At 46.0% G+C, this 16,776-nt stretch overlaps 1 protein-coding gene across 41 annotated transcripts in view; it reads left to right on the top strand.

The window, feature by feature from the left end:
- Window positions 1-15,341, top strand: part of MTMR3 (myotubularin related protein 3) — a 58,502-nt gene extending 43,161 nt beyond the window's left edge. For 9 of the 41 annotated variants that reach the window (XM_083589763.1, XM_083589762.1, XM_083589764.1 and 6 more), the window contains 9 exons: window positions 575-770; window positions 1,419-1,604; window positions 1,934-2,104; window positions 3,427-3,572; window positions 3,799-5,194; window positions 7,949-8,059; window positions 8,609-8,697; window positions 10,462-10,488; window positions 12,611-15,341. In XM_083589763.1, the coding sequence (XP_083445889.1) occupies window positions 575-770; window positions 1,419-1,604; window positions 1,934-2,104; window positions 3,427-3,572; window positions 3,799-5,194; window positions 7,949-8,059; window positions 8,609-8,697; window positions 10,462-10,488; window positions 12,611-12,782 (2,494 nt within the window). In that variant the 3' untranslated portion in view covers window positions 12,783-15,341. The other 32 variants (XM_083589777.1, XM_083589787.1, XM_083589785.1 and 29 more) reach the window with 9 other exon arrangements.
- The last annotated feature ends 1,435 nt before the right edge of the window (window positions 15,342-16,776 follow it).

Raw genomic sequence — 16,776 nt, 5'->3', positions numbered from 1 at the left:
CCATTATCCCCAGCCATCATGGCCATTTAGAAGGCACCAGGTTAGCGAATGCTGGATTAGTTATTAGATAAGAGAAAATTAACATTTGTAATTATTTGTATATGTTTGTGTGTGTGTGTGTGTGTGTGTGTGTGTGTGTACACACGCACACACACACATATATTTAATATTGGCTTTTTTAATTTAAAAAAACCTAGGTTTTTTTTTAAATCCACCTACCTCCAGACCTATTGACCTTTGCTGTTTTCCCACACAAAATAGGAGGATGCCCCGGAATACTGCCAACATACACTCCTGCATTGTTGGCATGTGTGCAGGCTTACCTGTTGTCGGCATGTGTGCAGGGAACCTACCTGTTGTTACTGTTTTCTTTGGGAACCTTGGATAAGCTTCTGAGACACCCCAAGGTTTCTGGAAATAGAGGCTTGGATACCCACTAACTTAAGCGATTTGTACTTTTTGATGCAGAAGGAAAAAAGTATACCCTCCACTTGTTACTGAAATTTGCTCAACCTACAAACTTCACTTTAACAGAACAGAGAGGTCAAAACTATTCTCCCTTGTTGATCTGCAGCTGGCTGTCAGCTCTGGAAAGCACCAAATGGCTGCAACATTTGTCTGTCCTCCTGAAATCGGCACTTCTGGTAGTTCATGCAGTGGACAGAGATCAGCGGCCCGTCTTGGTGCACTGCTCAGATGGCTGGGACAGAACCCCGCAGATAGTGGCTCTGGCTAAGCTGCTGCTGGATCCATATTACAGGACCATCGAGGTTCGTGGCATGGGAAATAGCACAGTTGGGGGACCTCTAAATCGTGTTTAGAAAGGTTTATGGTGGTGGCTCTTCTAAAGAAGAGCATCTGTTGCTCTCCAGATGTTGCTCAGCTGCTGTCCCCATTGTTCCTGGCCATTGGCTATGCTTTCTAGGGCTAATGTGAATTGTAATTGAGCAACATCTGGAGAGACAGTGGTCCCCCACGCCTGATCCATGTGCTTTCCTCCAAACTTCTGAAGAATAGACTTGGCATGAAATAAAATGGATTTAATGCTGGAAGGGTTTTTTTGGGGCGGGGTGCATAAGAGAAATGTGAGTTTGTGTCCGAGAATGAAATAGGTAGTCTGAGGTAAGGATCATTTTGAGGTGCTATTAAGAATGGCAGAGATAGAAACATGGATCTGGCCCTTGGGGTGCCACCTGTGTGTAAGCTCTTTTCCGCAAGCCTCATTGATGCAAATGAGAGCAGCTTTTCTTCATTTCCGTGGGGCTTGCCCATGAGACTTTCATAGTGAATTTGACCCCTTGCTGGTTAATTGCTAGGAGGGAAAGCATTTTGGGTTTTCCACCTCATGCCAGCATATCTTAGTTTGGCTTTGTGGACTTGAGCCTTGTGCGAATTTAATTCAGTGATGCTTCCCTCAGGGTTTCCAGGTGCTTGTGGAGATGGAGTGGCTGGATTTTGGCCATAAGTTTGCCGATCGCTGTGGTCATGGTGAGAATTCGGATGACCTAAATGAACGATGCCCAGTGTTCCTGCAGTGGCTCGACTGTGTCCATCAGCTCCAGAGGCAGTTCCCCTGCTCTTTCGAGTTTAATGAAGCATTCCTTGTGAGTTGAATACTTTTACACACTGCTTCAAATATTTTGAACCTTTTCGTAGTTCAGTATTCGGATATGAAAAGGAAGCTACCAAGCCAAAAAAAAGTAAAAATCTCTCATTGGAGTCTGCAGAAATGCTCACTCAGAGGATAGTTAGGTATGTTCCATAGTGTTATTTAAACTCTGAATTGGAAAATCAAATTTGGAGTTCACATTAAACTCACATATTTCAGACCTGCGTATCTGTGTTTTGGTGGTGTGTGCGAAAGAGAAATCGAGAGATCCTACTTTTCAGGCTTGTGTGCCAACAGTAATATAGCTGCATCTTTTCTATATAGGTCAAGTTGGTGCAGCACACATACTCCTGCCTCTTTGGTACATTCCTGTGCAACAACGCGAAGGAGAGAGGTGAAAAGCACACCCAAGAGAGGACCTGTTCAGTTTGGTCTCTGCTGCGAGCAGGAAACAAAGCCTTCAAAAATCTGCTGTACTCCTCCCAATCAGAATCTGTATGTACTTTTTATTGTTTGCACTCCTATAAAAATGTAACCAGTCTGGTGCACATAGTTCTTTTTCCCTTTCCCATTCCCACAACACGCCTGTCAGGTAAATCAAGATGAGGCGAAGTATGATGCAGCTATTCAGCCTACCTCATTGAAGCAAGAGTTTGTATCTAAAGAGGGTAAAGGAACCTGATCTTCCAAGACAATTCAAAACACTGCATTAGGTAACCCAAAAAGACTCTCAGAGCTACAGCACTCTGAGAATAGTCTAAAGATGTAGGACACAGTCCAGCAGGATGTTCCTTTCTGCAAACCCCCTTGAGATGAGTGGGAGCTGGGCAAGAGCACAGTAGTGCTCTGAGACAGTTGGTCTGTAGGTCCATGTTGCAGTTTGAGTGTCTGTCCCCATATTCTGTCTTCATGGGAAACACCTGGGAAGTGTGACTTGAAAGCAGCCAACATATGTGGTGGACATACTGTACTGCTATTTAGCTATTTTAGATTCAGAGCAAACAGGCTGTAGGCATATAATGTACTGTTATTTCCCTATAGACCCCCAAAGTGCCTCTTGAAACCCACTCTTTTGACTACAAACATTCAGTGATCTTCAGTTAACCAATTTTGCAGCTGTTAATAATGTCAAAAAACTCTTAAGGCTTCATGTGCGCACTCCCACACATCCTTGTAATGCTGCTAATGGTCTAGCATTGCATGCAGCCACAGCAAATGTCACCCAACTGTAGGGAATGGGGTAGGTTTTGTGTTATTGGGGGTACATTGCTTGAGAGAGAATGTGTGCTGAAGGACACATTATTACAGTATTCTAAAAGTATGGCTGTAAATAAGATAGTTAGATCATCTGGGAAAATGCATGTAAATCACTCTGAGCTCTTCTGAGACACAGAACGGCATAAGCGCAGTACATATAATAATACAATTTGTGGATGCACTACACTGCTCATCTGGTTGTTTTAAAATAAGTTGCCATTTTAATATAACATTCTTGGTTTTGGGTGTTTGCTTGCTTTCCCAGTCCTTGCAATGATTCACCCTCTTTTGAAATAGTTTGTCCACTTTCTAAATTAGTGGCACTGTGGTGGTTGAGAGTATGAGCAATGAGCTGGCGGGAGGGGCTGTATCAATTGATGGGGTGGGCAAACTGAGGCCATTCCAAAGTGTCCGGAAGGGGCAAAATTCAAATGGCTGCTCTTGAATATATTCAAGATTAACCTGCGACTGCAAATTAAAATGCAAGGTCAGTCAGTCTCAAACCTTAATAAAAGGATTACAGCCTTCTTAGTCATCTGTTTGTCCTCTCTCTCTCTCAGGTGCTGTATCCTGTGTGCCACGTGCGAAACCTCATGCTGTGGAGTGCCGTTTACTTGCCATGTTCTTCCCCTTCGACCCCTGCGGATGACACCTGTGCCCCTTACCCAGTCCCAGGTTCCAGCCCTGAAGATCAGCCTCTGGGCAGGTGAGCTCAGAGTTCAGATGATGTAATGTAAGTAGATGTTTGACAGGTGAGGGAGTTGCCTCTATTGCTGTCCACGTGATTAACAAATGGCAGTTTTCAGGAGTTGTTGAGAGAGTATAGCATCATGCGAAAGATGATTATCTGCAGGCGTGATTGGCCGTTAACAGCTGATTTCTAACCTGTAATTAGAAACAATTCTCAGCATTTTTCTTTCTTTCCTCTCAAGGCTGCCAAAGACAAGGTCATTTGACAATCTGACAATGGCTGGTGACAGCAGCGTACCGACAACCAACCGGCGTAGTAGCGACCCCAGCCTCAACGAGAAGTGGCAGGAGCACCGCCGGTCCCTGGAGCTGAGCAGCCTTGGGAACCCGGAGGATGACCCCTTTGACGGAGAATGTGTGAGCAAACAAGGCAGGACTCTGGTTGGAGCAGAGCTTTCAGTGGCTGTAGCAGAGGGGCAGATGGAGAACATTTTGCAAGAGGCTACCAAGGAGGAAGTGAGCCTGGAGGAGTGTGTGAGGGGCGTTCCAGAAACAGCAAGTAAAGAAGGGGGAGAGGACACCGCTCTTGATAAGGAAAGCAGGACTGAGAACCTGGACAGCTCTACTGATAACATGGGTGGGAAGACGGAACTGGATACAGCGACTTTATTAGACAATCCAGTTTCCAGCCCACAGATGGATTTACAGGGTGCTTTTGAGTGTCAGGGGCAAGATGAGCTCCATTACGATGTCCAGAAACCATCTCAGGTGAAGGAACTACGGCCTGGCTTTTTGGGCAATGCTGTAAATAGTAACATTCAAAGAGCAGAGGAGGACAGTGTTAGTAGGCTACCTGTAGAGGTCAAAATCCCTCAGGGCACTCCCCAGCCCAGCCTCCCATTTCCTGTCCTGCATGAGATGGGAACATCAAACATGGAGAGCTCTACGGAAACTTTAACAGAGAATGGGGCAAAGACGGAGCTGATCCAGAATGTCTCTTGCCATTGGCTCCATCCCATGGACAACAGTGCTGGCGAACTTTCCCGCACTGTCGAAAGTCGGCCTGAGAACGAGGACTCAATAGAGCTACACAAACTGGCAGCGAACCTAAACAGGACTACTAAGAGCAGCAGCTTACATGACCCAATGCCTTCACCTTGTGCCTTGCCTTTAGCTGACTATAAAGAGATTGTGTGCAATGGAGAGCTGGAGCCTGAGAACAAGGTGGCAGAGAGCCCGGCAGGGTTCAGTGTTACCCAGAAATACCCTGCACCAAACGGACACTGTGTGAACGGGGAGGAAGGTAGGGTAAAGGCTTCCCTCAGCCGACAGGTCTCTGCAGCTAGCTGTAGTTCTGCCCCGCTGCATCTGAGGAATTTGCACCACAAGTGGGTTCATGCTATTCCAGGCCGGCAGCAGACAGCAAACAGCCCGGACCAGCCTGCCCGAAGTCACCTGGATGACGATGGGATGCCAATCTATGCCGATGTCATTCAGCAGCGCCTCCGCCAGATTGAAAGTGGGCACCAGCAGGAAGTGGAGACTTTAAAGAAGCAGGTGCAGGAGCTGAGGAGCCGTCTAGAGAGCCAGTACCTGAACAGCTCGCTACGTTTCAACGGGGATTATGGGGATGAAGTGGTAAGTTAAGCGACCTTTGCCATGATTGTGCCCATGGTTCTGTGCAAGGAAAATGGATCCTTGGAAGTGACTCCACAAAAAAAGGCTACCTGGATACATATGCCTGCTTCCCCACAGAAATATATGGCACATTGATAGCCTGAGGCTGGGGGTGTAGGGAACCAGCCTTTCCCTGATTCACAAATTCTTTCCTACTTAGTCCCCCTGGAGGTGATTCTGATTCATTACAGGCAGCTAGATGAGTGGCTAATTTGCAAAGCTGCTCATGCTTTGGAAAGTGTGTGTGTGTGTGTGTGTGTGTGTGTGTGTGTGTGTGTGTGTGTGTTTTAGTGCCAGTAAAAATGGCAAAGCCATACATGCTTTATTTGGTTGAGGAGGGCCACTACCTTGTATATAAACATTGTATAAAGACTTGTTGATGTTGTATCAGGACTTTATAGTTATTAGCAAAAGACGCCAAAGCACTGCTGCAGCAGAGACTAATTTATTCCATGTCCTGTCCAAGTTCATTGAAATGCCTATTCACCATTTAGGCCTGTTGAAAGGTCTTGACAGTCCAGTCCACTAGTTTCTGCATTTTCTTTTGAGTGGCCAAGAGTCCTCCCTCAAAAGAGGCACCCCTGTTGCATCATTTTTTAACCTGTTGGTGGTTTTAAGGGGCAGTTCTTTGTGTCACGTGTTTATGAGTGCAGGTGTTTATGGATGCTTGGGGCTGCTCCAGAATTTTAAAAAATGCATGCATAACATAAAGCATGAAAACAGGGTCGATCATGATGTGGCATGCAGTGGGGTGGATCACCAGCTGGCAGTCCTGGATCCAAATCCCAGCTGTGTTCTGCTCACCAACATGAGATCTGTCATTGTGAGGTCTATTCAAAGGGGAATGAGCAACTGGGAAAAGGTGGTTAGTAGCCAGCCACATGCGTCCCGTTCTTTCCAGTGCAGCCTGGATGAGAGAGAGCAAAATTGACAGTAAGTAACCTAATGAGTCGACAGGAAGCGGGTGGCGCTGTGCGTTAAACCACGGAGCCTACGGTTTGCTGATCAGAAGGTTCGTGGTTCGAATCCCCACGATGGGGTGAGCTCCCGTTGCTCGGTCCCTGCTACTGCCCACCTAGCAGTTCGAAAGCACCCAGTGCAAGTAGATAAATAGGTACCACTCCGGCGGGAAGGTAAACGGCATTTCCGTGCACCACTCTGGCTTCACTAGAAGCGGCTTAGTCATGCTGGCCACATGACCTGGAATCTGTACGCCGGCTCCCTTGGCCAGTAAAGCGAGATGAGTGCTGCAACCCCAGAGTCGTCTGCGACTGGACCTAATGGTCAGGAGTCCCTTTACCTTTATCTTTAGCCAAATGAATCGGGGGGGGTGGTGAATAGAGAGAGTGGGTGGATATTTGGAATGTAGGCTGTTGGGCTTGTGCTTGGCTCTGGATTGGCCCTCCCAAGTGATGTAGTTGTCGTCTTAAAGGTTTTGGGTGCGATGGGAAGACATTAAGACCTCAGTTGAGACTTCATTTCTACGCCAATATATAGAACTATCCTAAGGTAGGATTGGGGAGCCTCAGCCCTGGGGGCCAAATGCAGCCCTCCAGGCCCCATCTGTTTGCCCTCTGAACTTTATCCAGGCTACACCTTCCCTATTTTGCAGCCTCCTTGAGTGTATTTGTCTGACTGGAATGGATGGAGAATAGAAGAGTGTGAGAGTGCTTATAAAACTTATCCTGCTGTGCAGAAGTAAAATTCACATCCATTGGCCACTTTTGCTTCTAGTCCTGCTCATCACTGGCCCACGGCCCCTGGAAGGAAATGTGGTCCTTGGGCTCGAAAAGCTTCCCCTTCCGTGTCCTAAGGAGAAAGGCTTGTCCCATAGACTTCTGCTGTGTGTTGAGTAGAACTGCACAGTAGCTGGAAAACTGGTATTTTAAAAATAACCAGTGTTTTGTTTGCACAGCCTTAAAACTGTCTGAAACTGGCCAAGGGATTTGGCTGACAGGAAGATGCTGGCATGGAGGAGCAGAATCTGCGGTGCTGGCACAAGTGGGGTGTCTGAAGAGTTTATTCTAGCTTCTTCCCCCCAGCTGACAAAGCCTGAAAGAGAAACTAAGTACCCCTGATCTCCTCTCATTTTCTTCCCATTTTTACCCAAAGGGGATGTCTTCTGGCCACTGCTGACACTCCATCACTCCACTGTTGCCTCTCCCAAATTGCTTGTACTTTCACATTTGCTCTAGTGAAGCCCCACTCCGTTCCCCGTGCCCCACAACCACTGCTGTAGGGCTTAAATAGTCTTTTCTTCATGGTTGTATTATATGGTGCTCTGCATGGCGTACAGTTTTTCAAATGAATTGGAAAGCGACTGGGTCTGTTCAGGAATTCCATTGTTTAGTGTTGGAGCTTTTGCAGCACCGTATTTATGCCACAGAGCTCTGTCTTCTGCTCCACATCACACACCTCTTCAAGTATCTACCATATAGAGATAACATCAGCACCCCAATCATTGCCAAAATATATGAGCCGTGAAAGTATATTGCTATCAGATATGCTCATGGCAACATTTGAATTTTAGCAATGAGTTTGGGTTTTTTGTTTTGCAGAAATTTTGAGGAATTTGGTAGAAGCCACCTCTCCACCCTATCCCATAATCTGATCTCTGAGCAGGAGGTTCAGAAGGATTCCCTCTTCTCAGCTGCCTAATCCATGTTCTGAGGGGTTGGGAGTAGGTTCTGTTCAGCTGTGTTTGTTTGCCAACAGACTTCAATCCCTGACTCGGAAAGCAATCTGGATCAGAACTGTTTGTCTCGCTGCAGTACAGAGATTTTCTCTGAAGCCAGCTGGGAACAGGTGGATAAACAGGACACAGAGGTACAGGCAAAATCCATCTCCGTGGCCTTCCTCTCCCTTTTCCTTATATCGGCACCTGCTACTAATCACCTGGCTCTACTCTGTATCCCTTTGGTTCTGACATTGGTCTCTTGAAACCTCTTCCCTCTTGTCCCTGTTGTCTCTAATACTTAAAAAATCTGTACCTGTGCCAAAGAAGCCCCATAGCTGTCAGTTTTCTGCCTTTGGACCTGCACTGGGAAATGATGAAAGCATTTTCCTTGACTAACACGTGGTGTGTCAGTGTGCTTGGATTATTTAGCTATGTAAGTGTGAGAGAAAGTTGGGGGCCTTAGCACTGGTTGTGAAAACTTAGTATTTGAGATGCTCGGTTAGAAGATTCTTCTGTTATTTGGCCAAAGATGAAGAAACAATTCCTTCCTTCCTTCCTTCCTTCCTTCCTTCCTTCCTTCCTTCCTTCCTTCCTTCCTCCCTTCCTCCCTTCCTTCCTTCCCCTCTGTATCCTACTTACTTTCTAAACCGTGTTGCTTGTATTTAAAGTTCTCTCTCTCTTTACATCTCTGTTCCCAGGTGACACGATGGCTTCCCGATCACCTGGCTGCACACTGTTATGGCTGCGACAGTGCATTCTGGCTTGTCAGCAGGAAGCACCACTGCAGGTAATGCATGTAGGATGGATAGTGTGGGGTGCAGATATGCTATTCTGCTGCCATATCCTGGAGGGGCTCCTCTTTCTTTTAGCCTCTGGGCACTTTGCCTTTTATTTTTCCTTATTAAGATCACTCTCCCATGTCAGACCATAGAGCCACACACGGCAGTGTTATAGCAAGGGTAGACACCCACTGCATAGCATTCTTCTTGCTGAGTCCACCATGGCCTGCGTCAGAAGGGCTTAGCTTTTGACAAGCTGTAAGAGTGTTATAAAGTTTGTCACACAGCCCACCTCCACACCTTACAGTTAAAGTACTAGTATACCACTTTAAAGACTCCTGGCTTCTTCCAAATAATCATAGGAACTGTAATTTCTTAAGGGGGCAGAGAGTTGTTAGGAGGCCAGATTTCCTGGGGCTTAAGTATGAATCCTAAACTTCCCACCAATGCAGAGTTCATAGAATCCTGTGGAAACTTGGTCCCCAGATGGTGATTTGAGAAGAGAGACAGAACCCTTTTGCTTTACACCTGCAGTCTTGTATCCTGCCCTTCCTCCCAAAAATGCCCAAAGTTGCAAACATCAAAACATTAAAGCAATGCAATTTAAAATAAATTTTTAAAAAACACATATAAAATAATTAAATGTAAAACATTTAAAAGCTGTCACTAAAGCTTAATTTCAAGTTTGCCATGGTCAGCATCTTTTAGCCATCAAATGCCTTGGGCAACCAGGAATGTGTTTCAGGGGAAAGTTAAAGTCAGTAATGAGGAAGACAGGTGCATCTCACCCAAGAGGGCAATTCTGCAACTGGGGAACCACCACTGAGAAGGCCCTGTCATGGGTCAGCACCAGCCAGGTGGCAGTCGGGTCTAGCGCTGCCAACAAGGCCTCCCTTTTTAGTGTGTTTGCTTTTCTCAAACTTTCTCACTAACTTGTTTTGTTTCCAGTCAAGCAGCAGCACCAATAGGCTCCATGCCCCCCCTTTCTTTTAGAAAAATATTCCTGGGCTCACTCTGGCCTGTGCTCTTCCTTTTACGCTGCATTCTCTGCTTTGAGCAAATGTTTAAATCACCTCATAGACAGAGGTCCTCTGCTTTGTGCTGAAGTCTGTTAGAACAGCAGCTTTGGAGAATGTTGGAAATGTCCCATTCTATTGCTTCATCTTCTAGCTGTGTCAAGTCTTCTTAGCTGAGAAGGCTTCCAAAGAACAAGTAGGAGCCGATTTTGAGATTCGATCCATTTTGAGACAGTGTGTGCCATGTCCCTTTCCTTTATAGTTAAATTGTGTTTCCCAGTCTGATTTCTGTGGCACTCTTTATTTTATATTAAAATCAGAGGCACGTGCCTCATATCTCTTCACCACCACCAACCCCCCCCAACCACCATCACCACCAACAACAAAAAACCCAAACCAGTTTATTTGCTACAATAAGAAATGATGTTTCTCAGTGGAGGCCATGCACTGTGTTTCTGCACATGTCACTGTTCTTGCCATGCCTACTGATTGGAGGAAGGTGGGTCCGAAGAAAGATACCATGCAGAGATGCAGCAGGGACAGCCTCTTCCATTGCTGGGCCATTGTTGGGCTCACAGGGGCCATTTAACTTCATTTCTCACAACACACTAACATTTTTTGTTTAAAACATAGCTGTATATTACCTTCTCTCAGGCTAGCAGGAAAAGACAGTGGTCTCACCTTGCCATTTCTGGGGGGAAACCACAAATCCTCTGATTTAGTCTCCCCTCTGAGCTTTTTCTCCCCTCCTTGCAGGGACCCTGACCGTGTTGATCAGACTTGGTGAGCATTTGGAACAGCCTCTGTTGTCTGCTTGCATTTCTCCAATAACCTCTTCAAACTAACCTTTGACTCCCTCCCCTGCACTCCTCTTGCCCATAAATCGTTACACCAAAGACGAATGGTAGCAGCCCAGTTGGATATTGAGGTCTGTGGGCCTCTTTTCACATTATACTAATAAGCCTTTTTGTTTCATATGGCATACTGCAACTTTGGCTAACATGCAAGTGGCTTATCTGCAATGAGTATTTCAATTATAAGAGCAGGCAATTTCTGTGTATTGCGTGGTAGCATCCGGTTTGGTGGAGTGGAGACCCCCTGTATCGCTGCAGCTTACCTGCTAGAGCTGCAGCAAAGGCGATGTGTCCACCCTGCCCTGGCCCCATCCAGGTAAGCTGCAGTGACACCAGTATCAGGAGGGCAGCTCTACCTCTCCACACCTGCCACCACTGGTATATAGAAACCAACACATTATTTTGGCCTTTTTCCATTGAATTTGGTGTTACAGAGAGCTGGCAGCTGTTGGGGAGTTCTTGAGCAGTACACTGAGAGAACCTTACCAATCACTTCTGAAATAGCACAAGAGTGTAAAAAGCCTTAATTGTGGGCTAATGGGCACTGAGTGAGGGACAAGGCAGCGTGAGCATTAGGGTCTCCTCTGCTAGCCAGGTGGAGTAGATTCCCTGAGAAGGAACATGACTTTGACACTGAGGGCCAAGAGTCTGGCAAAAATCCTGAAATGCATATAAGAACCTGCTTAGGGACTAAGTGATCCCTTTGCGTGAGATTTGAACAGATATACCCAGGCAGAAAATTCCAGATAGTCTCTCTTTTACACAATGTCCAGGAGTTTCTCTTGAAAGGAAATATTTAGTCTTCTTTTGGCAGCTAGGTCGTGCTGTGAACCCTCACCCTTTCAGAATCTTCACTGTGAGGGCATTTGAATGGCTTTTTCATAGAGTGGTCTGTCTTCACTGCCTTGTTGTTTTCACTCCCGCTGTTCTCTCTGATAGCAGTGTCTATTGGAGTCCATAAGAAGACTTCCAAATCACCATCCCAAGTCTAGCCCTGAGTGAGTGATATCTAGAGGTTGCTTTGCCATGCTAGAAATATGAAAGTTTGTGAGATGAAAAATGGGGGTTTCCCTTTGCTTGTTACATCGACAGTTAACATAAAGAAAAACCACACCTGGCACAAACTCTTTATATAAAGCCAGTTGCCTCCTATCTCCCACTATTAAGCTACTGGAGAAGAGCAGATTAAACCTGCTATGTTTGTTTATGCCAACCTCAAGGCACCTGTAGTGAGGTGCAAAACAATTCTTACCTAATGCTTGCCTATATCTGCAAGTCAAAGATTATGAACCAGGGACCTTGTCCGCTTATGCTGCTCAGAGCTGCATTTGGGGGAAAGGTTTGAGATAAGAAGTGGGGGGTTGTGGGGTTCTAGTTGCACGCAGGACCCCATCCCTGCCCCAAGATGCATGTGCTGTTATGGCCCTGCTGTGACTGACAACTGACAGATGTGTCAGCTGCTGCATCCCTCATTCACTCAGTATGTGGGCTGCATCTTTTCTGGCTGCTCACTGCGTGGCTTTGCATGGTCCCCATGGACTCACATTTTCTTTGTGCTGAAAGACAGTATTGTTGTAGTTCCCTTGAACTGCAGCCGACTCACTTCTGGCTTAGGTAGGCTTTTTCCTTTTGGGGGGAGAAGTTGACTGGTTTGCCAGTCTTCAAGGCTTGATTCTAGTTAACTTCTTTTTGGGAAGCAACAGCCAGGAGCAGACGGAGACATAGCTGAAGTGTTCCATTGCACTGAAGATAGGCACAAAAGAAATTTGTGGCTCGGTTACAGGCTCTTTTCACCCTTCCAGATCACCATTTCTGGGCTGGCATCATAGCAGACATCACCATCCTGTGGCGCTCTGACCCACTGCAGCTTGAAGGGGGGAAAGAACTTAACCCTCTTCCACCCAAGCTGCTCTTTGGCAACTAGTCCAAAGGCTGCCCCCCCCCCAAACCTTTTTCTGCAAGCACCAACTTAAGACATGTACTGTTGTGGAAACTGCATTTCTGAGTTGCAAATTTACTGTAATTTCTTCTCTTCCTGTTTCTGACTGAAGGAATTGTGGGAATGTCTTTTGCTCCAGCTGCTGTAACCAGAAGGTGCCGGTCCCCAGCCAGCAGCTCTTCGAACCCAGCCGGGTCTGCAAATCCTGCTACAGCAGCTTGCATCCCAGTAGCCCCAGCCTTGACCTCGAACTGGACAAACCTATTGCTGCCACCTCAAACTGAGGCTCCAGCGTGGAAGGAAAGCTGGGAAGAGACAGCACCACCTCTCCCTGCTAAGCAGATACGCACATTTCTCTGCTGACTGAAGCTGGTAGGACTGGAGAGAAGCCTTGCACTCTGGAGTTGGGAGGAGAGATGACATGCTCAGAGGGACAGGATGCTGGGCCTGTACTAGTGGAGCAGAAACCCCTCCTTTCCAGCTGTTCCTCCCAGTGTCATTTTCATCCACCTCATGTAAATTTTGTGTGGATTTTGCTGGAAGACGACAAAAAGAGGGTCTGGAATCTTCCCCGCTGGCATTTCTGTTGCCCTGCTGTCAGAACTGTGCTGCAGACGGATGATTCTACCTTGCTGTGAGAGGAAGGGTAATCGGTCCAGAGACCTTGTGAATACCTTGTAGCGTCAGTGCTTATGCTTTCTTTTTGCCCAGTCACTCCTGTTACTTCCCAACAGCAACCTGCTGTTTGGGAAGTTGTTGCTGCTAGAAGAAATGGGAGCTGCCTTCTCAAAAAAACCCTCTCTCCCTCTCTGTTCTTAGAGTGGGCTTAGCTATCCTTGCTGCACGAAAGGGCAGGCGCGGGGGGGGGGGGCGGGGGGCGGCAGAATGGGTTGCAGATCTCCACGTTGGGCAGTCCTTTGCCGATGTTGGCAGACTTGTGGCTCAAGGTGGGCAATGCCTGGACCACTTTGGCTAAAGAAAGTGTACGGTGGTTTGAGGAAAGTGAGAGGGAAGGGGGATTGGACAGACCATTCCTGTTCAGGGTTGTATTTTTAAACTGGCACCTCACTGTAAGACTCTTGTACATGCAATTTGTTTTGAAGGAACTGGTGTTTGGGCTTATTACTAGCTGTTAAAATGCTATCCTTGCCCCCACTTTTTTCTTCTTAAAAAAAGATAGTTTACACAGAAGGCAGAGCTGCTTCGCTGCACTGGGAAGGCTGCATGCAAAGTCAAATAATACTGTTGGCCAGGCTCCCCCTCTCACAAGGAGAACCCCAAAGCAAATGGAGGATGGTTTTGATTTATTGGGTTTTTTTCTGCCCAGGAGAGTCAGTGAAAACTGGTTTGCCAAGGCCCCCAAACTAGGGCATTTTAACAACTGCCCCCCCCAAAAGATATGTATGTAAAGATACAACTCATCTAAAACGAAAATGTGCCCCTTACATTAAAATCACTTTTCTGCTGCTGTGCTATGAAGAGTTTTGAGTCCTCCTATTTTTGTTTTAATATCGTCTTCCCAACCCAACCCTGCCAACAAAAAACACTTAGAGGTTTTGGTTGGTGGCTGTGAAAACACATTTTTTCTGCAATTCATTTGCTAGGTGAAGCTGAAGCAGCTTCTGCCTAAATATTCCACCAAGTAGTGACGTGCCTCTATCTTCCTCTGCCCCAGCCTGTAGAATTTGACTACTGAACATGTTTCCCTTATCACACGGCTGCCACCGCTTGAAACTGCCTCAGCTTGAGATGTCTTCCTCATGGCACAAGTTCGTAGGCAGCACTGATCTCCCTGTGGGCAACTGTACCCAAGCCAGCAACTGTGGGGAATGTGTGGCACTGCCAGTAAAGCCCTCCAACCATACCAAGGGGGGCTGTGTATTAATAGCAGCATGGAGGAAGAAGAGAGACTCCAGCAGCAGTGGTGTAATAAGCAAACCAACCTTCCGAAAAGAGATTGCAAAGTTAGAAGTAACCTATTGCCAAGATAGGGCAATGCCTTCTAAAGTGAAGTTTTCGAGTGTATTGGAATACCCAATAGAAGAAAGCCCTGTCAGCAAACTTTTCTTTCTTTCCATGTTCTCTGTGAAAAGGTGTGTGTGTTGATTACAACACAGTCATACAAGGGAAGCATTTGGGAATGAAAATCAAGTCTTTCCAAGAGGCATAGGAAGAGACTTTGCACCTTTTAAGGCAGCTTGGGGATGTACGTAGCTTCTTTGTACTCCTCCTTTCTTCCAGCTGGGAGAACGGGCAATACAAAGTTTGGCTCTAATTTGGCTTTTGGATTTTTAATAGAAAATTAAATGTTATGGGAGTATGCAGCAAAGATGCATAGCACTCTTTTTTTAATAGAGGTGGGAGTTGCAATGGAGTAAATGGAGTTTATCTGTACTTATCCATTAAAGTGGGTGAATAGAGAGATGATTTTTGAAGGAAAAGCATAATTGTGTTGCGCACTGTGGCAGTGTGGTTTTAATGGTACAAATAGATGGTGAAAACAAGGTCTAATATTCTGCAGTTCATAACGACAGGTGCCAAGAGGTTCTGATACGGGTTTTTTGGGGGGGCGTGTCTGTGATGTACAGTGTGAATAAACGCTTGCAGCTCTTAGTCTTTTTGATCAATGAAGCACTTTTTTATTAATATTTTATTCTTTGTATGTAAAGCAGGACACTCGCGCCAGATAGCTGTGTATATATAATACTCTTCTCTCCTGAAGAGGAGCGCAAAGTTGCTCCTTTATATTTTTCAATTTTCTTTTGTCAAGAGCAAGACATAAATACTTTAGAATTGTTAAATATATAAATAAAAGTGAATAAAGTTTAGAGTTTTGCACGGGAGCACTTGCTGACCCACTTCCTACTTTTTTAACTGCCCCACCCTTCCGTAAGCTGGAGAAATGTGCTGCTACGTCTTCCCTTTTTTCCTTATCACTGGTTTGGGCAGGGTGGTGGTGGCAACAACAACAGCAGCGGCACAGAGCCTTGTTTGCCTTTGGAAGCAAGTTGAGGGTTTTACTAGTATGAGATGCCCCTCCTCCTGTTGCTTATGCTTAAGCAACCAAAAAACCTTTCAAAACCTTCTCATGTATATATACGTGCACACTGTGAAGAGAACACTGCATCACCAATTGGGTATTCTGCTTGAGGTGTGTTCACTATCTCAGTGGCAGGCAGTAGGTAAGATCTACAGCAGCCTTTCTCAACCTGTGGGTCCACAGATGTTGAACGACAACTCCCATCACCCCTAGCTAGCAAGGCCAGAGCTCAGGGATGATTGGAGTTGGAGTCCAACATCTGGGGACCCACAGGTTGAGAACCGCTGATCTACAGCATTAAATGACTTTTCCTGCGCTCCCAGCTTACCATATAAATTTCCCAGTTTACCATATAAATCTGCTACCAATTTCTTTCTCCTTACTCCCTTTAAGCAGCCCAGCTAAGTATCCCACAATAAAACTAGAGTTCTTCCTAGCACTTTTCTTTCATCTGATCTGTTTTGGCAAGAATCTCAGTGTTTATAGCCTTCTCTGTCATCCCCTCTGGGAGCTCCATCACACTCTCTGGAAAGACGTGCCTGTGTAAACCATTTTGCAAGTGGGTGAGACTTGATATGAACATTTGGTCTGTAGTCTTTGGTCTGTGTGCTGAGGCTACTTGGAGCTGCCGCTCCTTGGATTCCCTTGTGGTTCATTAGGAGCAGCTAACACCTATCTGGCTGGATAAAATGGCTTTCCATCTAATTAATTCCATGGATTTTCTTCTGAAACCACCTACACCTTTTGGGGTTGCAGCCTAAGTGCTTGCAAATTGGAAATGTTACTAGGGCTTAAATGGGGTCTCTTTGGTTTGCAGCAGTTATATGGGCAAAGACAGAGCCTTCAGAACTTACTAGTCGGGATGCGCGCGCACATACACACACACTGCTTTGTAACCTATATCATTTAGCCCTGTTAATATCTTTTTGTGTGGTTCTTGACAAGTGTACCTGAAATGTAACTGGGAGCTAAGCAGGTGTCCAATGGAGGAGCCACATTCCAAACTTTTTGACACAATGCCACTGTCCTTACAGGTCAGGTTTGGTTTGTATTCCATAATGAGCTAGAAGTTGATTATGCTGAGTGGTCATAACATACCTGTATGTCATTAAGGTAGAGGCACAAAGAGTAACTTGGGGATCTGTTCAACTGTGATTTGCAGTCATGGATTGCATCCAGACTTTGGTTCATACACTTCTTTCCATATCCTCATGGCTGTTAAAAATTAAGAACTGAAA

This window comes from Podarcis filfolensis (assembly GCF_964270895.1).
Source record: "Podarcis filfolensis genome assembly, chromosome: 16".
Classification (NCBI taxonomy): Eukaryota; Metazoa; Chordata; class Lepidosauria; order Squamata; family Lacertidae; genus Podarcis; species Podarcis filfolensis.
Note: the sequence above shows the minus strand (reverse complement) of the source record. Positions and strands in the feature narration are given on the sequence as shown.